This window comes from Oncorhynchus mykiss, chromosome 3, assembly GCF_013265735.2.
Source record: "Oncorhynchus mykiss isolate Arlee chromosome 3, USDA_OmykA_1.1, whole genome shotgun sequence".
In the NCBI taxonomy this organism is placed as follows: domain Eukaryota; kingdom Metazoa; phylum Chordata; class Actinopteri; order Salmoniformes; family Salmonidae; genus Oncorhynchus; species Oncorhynchus mykiss.
The window spans coordinates 4,693,597-4,701,351 of NC_048567.1; the positions used below are offsets into that span (position 1 = coordinate 4,693,597).

Genomic DNA, 7,755 nt, shown 5'->3' on the forward strand with positions numbered 1-7,755 from the left:
GAAGCTGAGCTTCCCAGCTGAGCTACAGAGAACAATGTATTCCTTCTATGGAAGCTGAGCTTCCCAGCTGAGCTACAGAGAACAATGTATTCCTTCTATGGAAGCTGAGCTTCCCAGCTGAGCTACAGAGAACAATGTATTCCTTCTATGGAAGCTGAGCTTCCCAGCTGAGCTACAGAGAACAATGTATTCCTTCTATGGAAGCTGAGCTTCCCAGCTGAGCTACAGAGAACAATGTATTCTATGGAAGGTTTATTCTGTTTATATGACATCCCCAATAATAGGCCTAACAGGTAGCCTGTATTTCATGTGGCAGTTCGGTAGAACATAAGAGATATTAATCACATTTTACACTGTTACAGAAAATGCTGGAGGCCTCGGGGATCCCAAAGACTGATAAGTGATGAGGAGAGAAGAGGCCGATCGTTCAGATACTGACAAGACGAAGATGGGCTAAACTCCAGATGGAACATGCCCTTCCAAAGGAGAAAGATTCACATAGACTGTTTTCTTTACAACACCTCAATTAGCTCATTTATGCATAAAATATCCCAAAGTAATTTTCTTTTTATATATATATAAAAGGTTGGTTGTTAAACCTGGCTTTATGCTCTTAACCTCTGCACTGTTGCCAGGTATTTCTGTTTGTTTTGCTGAGTGTAGTGTATTACCTGCAGATGTCTATACAACATTACTGGATGTGATTAAAACAATCATGAAGACCAGCCTCTAAACTAAAGATTCAGATCTGACCGGAGAACAAGACTTTATGTTAATGTCCTCCGGAAACCACTGTTGGAAATGCATTGCTACGTACCAAATGTAATGTTAAGGCAGGGCTTGACATTCAGGTCAATTTGCAATGGCACACTAGACTAGACCGAATGGAAGAAATACTGGCACCAGTCAACATCTGGCAGGCAAGTGAATGATGCACGCATAAATTCAACAGCTAGGGATTTTATCTTTCATTTGGGCTGAGCAAGTAGCCTACAGGATTCATACAGACATTGGGAAGTCAAATTCAATGATTTTTCAAGCAATTAATTGTAATTTTGAAGGACTTGCATTTTATATTGAATTGTTGTCATAACCTATCGAAAAAAAATCCCCCCAAAATTAGTAAGCAGAAAAGTATGCATAACAACTTAGAGAATAATGCATGTTTAATTAAGCCTTCCAAATGACATAAACATATTTTACATTCTAAAACCTGTCAGAATAAAGTGGACATTGCCTGACTAATAGACTGTATGTAGATGCTCCCAACACACTAATGATGTCTGTGGCAGATAGTCAGTCTCACCATTTGAAATGTTGAGGGCTTATTGTATCATGTTTTAAAACAAAGTGAGTAAAAACCGGGTTCCCTTTGTAACGGAACGATGTGTATGGAAAACCAACATTCCACTGGTTGTCTTGCTCATAATCACTGCACGTGGTTTTACGGTAAAGATGGCAACAGACCTGCGCGGGAAACAAATGAAAGCGGATAGATCTCATAAAAACTGATCAGAAATAAATTCAATCAAGGAATAATTATATTGCAGTGCAACTTCTAAATCGGCTACCTTCAATTACTTTTCTAGGACCAAATAGCCTCGAAGAAATGTCCGATCATCAAGTTAGGCTATTCTATGATGACAATTGCGCAAAGCAAATATTCTACCAAGACGGAACGTTTTATTGCAGGTTTGCATACCTATACTTGCCTTAACATTTATTGGTATTTATCAGAACTTTGAAGATGTTCCCTACCGCTGTCGGTCTTCAGTGAGCTGCTCCACACAACAATCTCCAGCTAGGCTTAATGTGTAGTTTATGGTGCGCGTATGATAAATAATCAACATAACGAACTCACAGCTTCAGGAATTCTTTATTATATAGCCTAGATTAAATATAGCATTTTTACAATAATTATTTTCATCAACTGTCCCGGAGGGTTTCCAAAACCTACCCGGGCCAGCGGGCAGCCCTGAATGTCAGGCCCTGGTTAAGGTGTTAGATAATAGGTCATTGAAGGTGTATGGATGCGGTTGAGGGTAGTATGCTGTATTACATAGACTTTTCATGTTCATATGGCCATTATGGAATTGGTGGAGGTGGTTCAGTTTGAGATAGATGGCCTATGGTAATTATATCCAGACAGTATTCCACCAACAGATGACATGAATTACTTTTCAAAAATAGGTTTTCACATTAGACAATAGTTTTAGACCAACAGCTTTGCTTAAAAGCCACTATAGTCAGTTATGGGGTAGGGCTCCATCCAGTATCACTAGGTCTGTCAGAGACGTTATCTAAGTAGAACTGCTTTCAAAATGGAAGTCTTAGGAATTCTGGCATAATTATGTGCTCTAGCAGTGAGATCCTTGAAACGTTTACATAGTGTTGCCAGAGTATAATATATGCCATTAAGCAGACACTTTTATCCAAATTGACTTAGACATGCGTCATGATGTATTTATGGCTCCAGCAGGACTCAAACCCAGGATCCTTGGCGTTGCAGGCGCCATGCTCTACCAACTGAGCCACACAGCCAGGGTGTTATCTGATCCATAGTGATACTACACACGGAGATACAACTGAGCCACACAGCCAGGGTGTTATCTGATCCATAGTGATACTACACATGGAGATACAACTGAGCCACACAGCCAGGGTGTTATCTGATCCATAGTGATACTACACATGGAGATACAACTGAGCCACACAGCCAGGGTGTTATCTGATCCATAGTGATACTACACATGGAGATACAACTGAGCCACACAGAACCACACAGCCAGGGTATTATCTGATCCATAGTGATACTACACATGGAGATACAACTGAGCCACACAGAACCACACAGCCAGGGTATTATCTGATCCATAGTGATACTACACATGGAGATAGGAAAGATCTAATTATCAATGGTGATGCTTCAGTATGCTACAGAGAAGTTGTAAAGACTGGAATGGAATTAATGGAACACCATGTTTGATTCCATTCCATACATTTCAATGAGCCCATCCTCCTATAGCTCCTCCTACCAGCCTCCTCTGTATCATACTGAAGCATGGTATGCTACGTAATGTTAAATACTCCTCACAGCCTGCAACTATCATGGTCATTGTTACTCAGTCTAATCAATGACTATCAATCAGAAGTAGTGATACTTAGAATGTATGTGAGTGGAAATTCATTGATTTTTTAAAAAGTTTATGCTATTAGTCCAATGTGCTCTTGAAGACCCCCCTCAGAGCGGGCTTGTGCCTTTTACATGACATGCTGTCAAGATTTGTTTTATATGCTATATACTGTACCTACACTCACTACAGTTTGCCATCACAATATCACCAAGTGTTTAAAAATGGTTCAGAACAGCATTATTGAAACCAAACAAACCCAGCATCCCTTTCCTCAAATAAATCTATACAAAAGTCTTTAATATATGCTTACAAGTGTCTCCATTCTCTAGTTCAGGTTTTCCCCACCCATCTACACACAATACCCCATAATGACAAAGTGTCTCCATTCTCTAGTTCAGGTTTTCTCCACCCATCTACACACTATACCCCATAATGACACACAATACCCCATAATGACAAAGTGTCTCCATTCTCTAGTTCAGGTTTTCCCCACCCATCTACACACAATACCCCATAATGACAAAGTGTCTCCATTCTCTAGTTCAGGTTTTCCCCACCCATCTACACACAATACCCCATAATGACAAAGTGTCCCCATTCTCTAGTTCAGGTTCTCCCCACCCATCTACACACAATACCCCATAATGACACACAATACCCCATAATGACACACAATACCCCATAATGACACACAATACCCCATAATGACACACAATACCCCATAATGACACACAATACCCCATAATGACACACAATACCCCATAATGACACACAATACCCCATAATGACACACAATACCCCATAATGACACACAATACCCCATAATGACACACAATACCCCATAATGACAAAGTGTCTCCATTCTCTAGTTCAGGTTTTCCCCACCCATCTACACACAATACCCCATAATGACAAAGTGTCTCCATTCTCTAGTTCAGGTTTTCCCCACCCATCTACACACAATACCCCATAATGACAAAGTGTCCCCATTCTCTAGTTCAGGTTTTCCCCACCCATCTACACACTATACCCCATAATGACACACAATACCCCATAATGACAAAGTGTCTCCATTCTCTAGTTCAGGTTTCCCCACCCATCTACACACAATACCCCATAATGACAAAGTGTCTCCATTCTCTAGTTCAGGTTTTCCCCACCCATCTACACACAATACCCCATAATGACAAAGTGTCTCCATTCTCTAGTTCAGGTTTTCCCCACCCATCTACACACAATACCCCATAATGACAAAGTGTCCCCATTCTCTAGTTCAGGTTTTCCCCACCCATCTACACACAATACCCCATAATGACAAAGTGTCTCCATTCTCTAGTTCAGGTTTTCCCCACCCATCTACACACAATACCCCATAATGACAAAGTGTCCCCATTCTCTAGTTCAGGTTTTCCCCACCCATCTACACACTATACCCCATAATGACACACAATACCCCATAATGACAAAGTGTCTCCATTCTCTAGTTCAGGTTTCCCCACCCATCTACACACAATACCCCATAATGACAAAGTGTCTCCATTCTCTAGTTCAGGTTTTCCCCACCCATCTACACACTATACCCCATAATGACACACAATACCCCATAATGACAAAGTGTGTCCATTCTCTAGTTCAGGTTTTCTCCACCCATCTACACACAATACCCCATAATGACACACAATACCCCATAATGACAAAGTGTCTCCATTCTCTAGTTCAGGTTTCCCCACCCATCTACACACAATACCCCATAATGACAAAGTGTCCCCATTCTCTAGTTCAGGTTTTCCCCACCCATCTACACACAATACCCCATAATGACAAAGTGTCCCCATTCTCTAGTTCAGGTTTTCCCCACCCATCTACACACAATACCCCATAATGACACACAATACCCCATAATGTCCATTCTCTAGTTCAGGTTCTCCCCACCCATCTACACACAATACCCCATAATGACAAAGTGTCTCCATTCTCTAGTTCAGGTTCCCCCACCCATCTACACACAATACCCCATAATGACAAAGTGTCTCCATTCTCTAGTTCAGGTTTCCCCCACCCATCTACACACAATACCCCATACTGTTGTCCTTCTGGCAGGTTTTCCCATCTCAGCCAAGGAACTCTGAAGTTCTGTCAGTGTTCATTGGGTTCTTGGTCACGTCCCTGACCAAGGTCTTTCCTGCCCAGTAGCTCAGTTTGGTCAGGTGGTCAGCTCTAGGCAGTTCCAATAGGGCCTTCAGAAAGTATTCAACGTTTCCAAGAGCACAGTGATCTCCATCATTGGGAAATGGAAAAAAATATGGAACTATCTTTTTTGTTGTTCACAAGACAGTAAAAACATTAGGAAATCTGTTCCCAACTATTCCCAAGCATAGTAGAGACATTATCGTTTATCAACTGTAAACAAGGTTTGAAATTATCGTTTAGTCAAATATCTGTTTTGGCTTCTAGCGGTAAATTTGCAGTCTACAAATGATTTGTAATTATGTTCCGGTCCCCTGACCATCCACTCCAGAACATTTGTCCCTCGGCTGAATCTAGTTGATGATCCCTCTAGTGTGTCCCGTCTACATGCTCTACCTCTGTAAGGACAGATCTGTAATTATGTTCTGGCCCCCTGACCATCCACTCCAGAACATTTGTCCCTCGGCTGAATCTAGTTGATGATCCCTCTAGTGTGTCCCGTCTACATGCTCTACCTCTGTAAGGACAGATCTGTAATTATGTTCCGGTCCCCTGACCATCCACTCAGCCTGTGTCTGAATCTAGTTGATGATCCCTCTGGTGTGTCCCGTCTACATGCTCTACCTCTAAGGACAGAGGTACAGTGCCTTCAGAAAGTATTCATACCTCTTGCCTTATTACACATTTTGTTGTTACAACCGGAATTCAAAATGTTAAAATATGAAAAATCTCACCTTTCACGCCATAATGACAAAGTTAAAACATGTTTTTAGAAATGTTTGCACATTTATTGACAACGAAATAGAGAAATCTACAATAATGTGTATGAGTATCCAACCCCTATGCTTTGACACTCCAAATTGACTTCCAGTGCATCCAATCTCTTTTGATCTTGAGATGGACTCCAAGTTGTAGTGACACCTGTGACCAATTCAATTGATTTAGAAAGAAACACGTGTCTATATAAGGTCCCACAGTTGACAGTGCAGAAACTATACCATGAAGTCCCAGGAACTGTCCGTAACTCTCAGAGAGAGAGAACTGTGATGAGGCATATATCTGGGGAAGAGCATGAAAAAGTTCTAGAGTATTGAAAGTTTCCAAGAGCACAGTGGTCTCCATCATTGGGAAATAATAAAATGGAACTACCCAGACTCTGCCAAGAGCTGTCTGCCAACCAAACAGGCAAGAAGGACCTTGGTCAGGGAAGGGACCAAGAACCCAATGACCACTCAGAACTAGAGAGTTGTCCTTGGCTGAGATGGGAGAACCTGCCAGAAGGACAAGTCTCTACAGCACTTCAATCTGGGCTTTATGGGAGAGTGGCCAGAAGGAAGCCACTCCTGAGAAAAAGGCACATGACAGCATGCCAGGAGTTTTCAAAAAGGTACATTTTTAAAAACTATTTGGCCTGAATGCAAAGCTCTGTCTGGATAAAATCAGGCACAGCTCATCACCAGTCTAACTCCATCCCCATTGTGAAGCATGGTGGTGGCAGCATCATGCTATGGGGATGCTTTTCAGCAGTAGGGGACTGGGAGACTGTTAAGGATGGAGGGAACAATGAATGGCGCCAAATACAGGCAAATTCTTTATCAGAACGCAAACGACCTTAGACTGGAGCAAAGATTTACGTCCCAACAGGACAATGACCCCAAGCATAAAGCCAAAGCAACACTGGAATGGCTTCAGAACAATGTGGAAGTCTGAGTGATCCAACCAAAGTCCAAACTTGAATACCATTGAAAATCTGTGGAAAGACTTGAAGACTGCTGTTCACCGCCGCTCTCCATCTAACTTAACACAGCTTGAGAAAATCTGCAAGGAAGAATAGGAGAAAATCCCCAAATCTAGTTGTGCAAACTGATACAGACCTAGCCAAGACGACTCAAAGCTGATACAGACCAAATTCTGCATTTCATTTAATACATTTGCTACCATTGAATAAAATTATGGGGTATTATGTCGATGAGTGACAGAAAAAATATTGACTACATTTTGAATTCAGGCTGCAACACAAAATGGTTCTGAATACTTTCTGAAGGCACTGGAGGTGAAGGCTCTATATAAGTTGCTCTTCAGGGGTTACTGGTGTCTTTTGGCAGCAGCATAAGGAGTTGTAAATCCTGGCAGAATACCTTTCAGCAGAGGGGCTCTGTGGCCTGCATATTTAACTGGTCTCTACCCTGGAGGGAATAGTCTCTGGAGTCTGATCATGGTGATGCACCAAGATTGTTCTAATTAGAGTTCTCCTAAGTCATGTGCCCCAACTGGCACCCTACTCCCTACATTGTGCATTACTTTTGACCATGAAAACTAGTGCACTATATAGGGAATAGGGTGCCATTTGGGACATTAACAGAGATTAGGCTGATGGTTGATCTTAAAAGCAAGGCCACCAGGTAAACTACCAGCACACCGATCAGTGATCCAC

The 7,755-nt window shown here is 41.8% G+C and overlaps 1 protein-coding gene across 4 annotated transcripts in view; it reads left to right on the top strand.

Moving 5' to 3' along the window:
* The window catches only part of ano10a (anoctamin 10a), a 45,856-nt gene extending 42,423 nt beyond the window's left edge, over positions 1–3,433 (top strand). For all 4 annotated transcript variants that reach the window (XM_036966393.1, XM_036966385.1, XM_036966399.1 and 1 more), the window contains one exon: positions 363–3,433. In XM_036966393.1, coding sequence (XP_036822288.1) covers positions 363–438 — 76 coding nt within the window. In that variant the 3' untranslated portion in view covers positions 439–3,433. The remainder of the gene's footprint in view (positions 1–362) is intronic.
* The last annotated feature ends 4,322 nt before the right edge of the window (positions 3,434–7,755 follow it).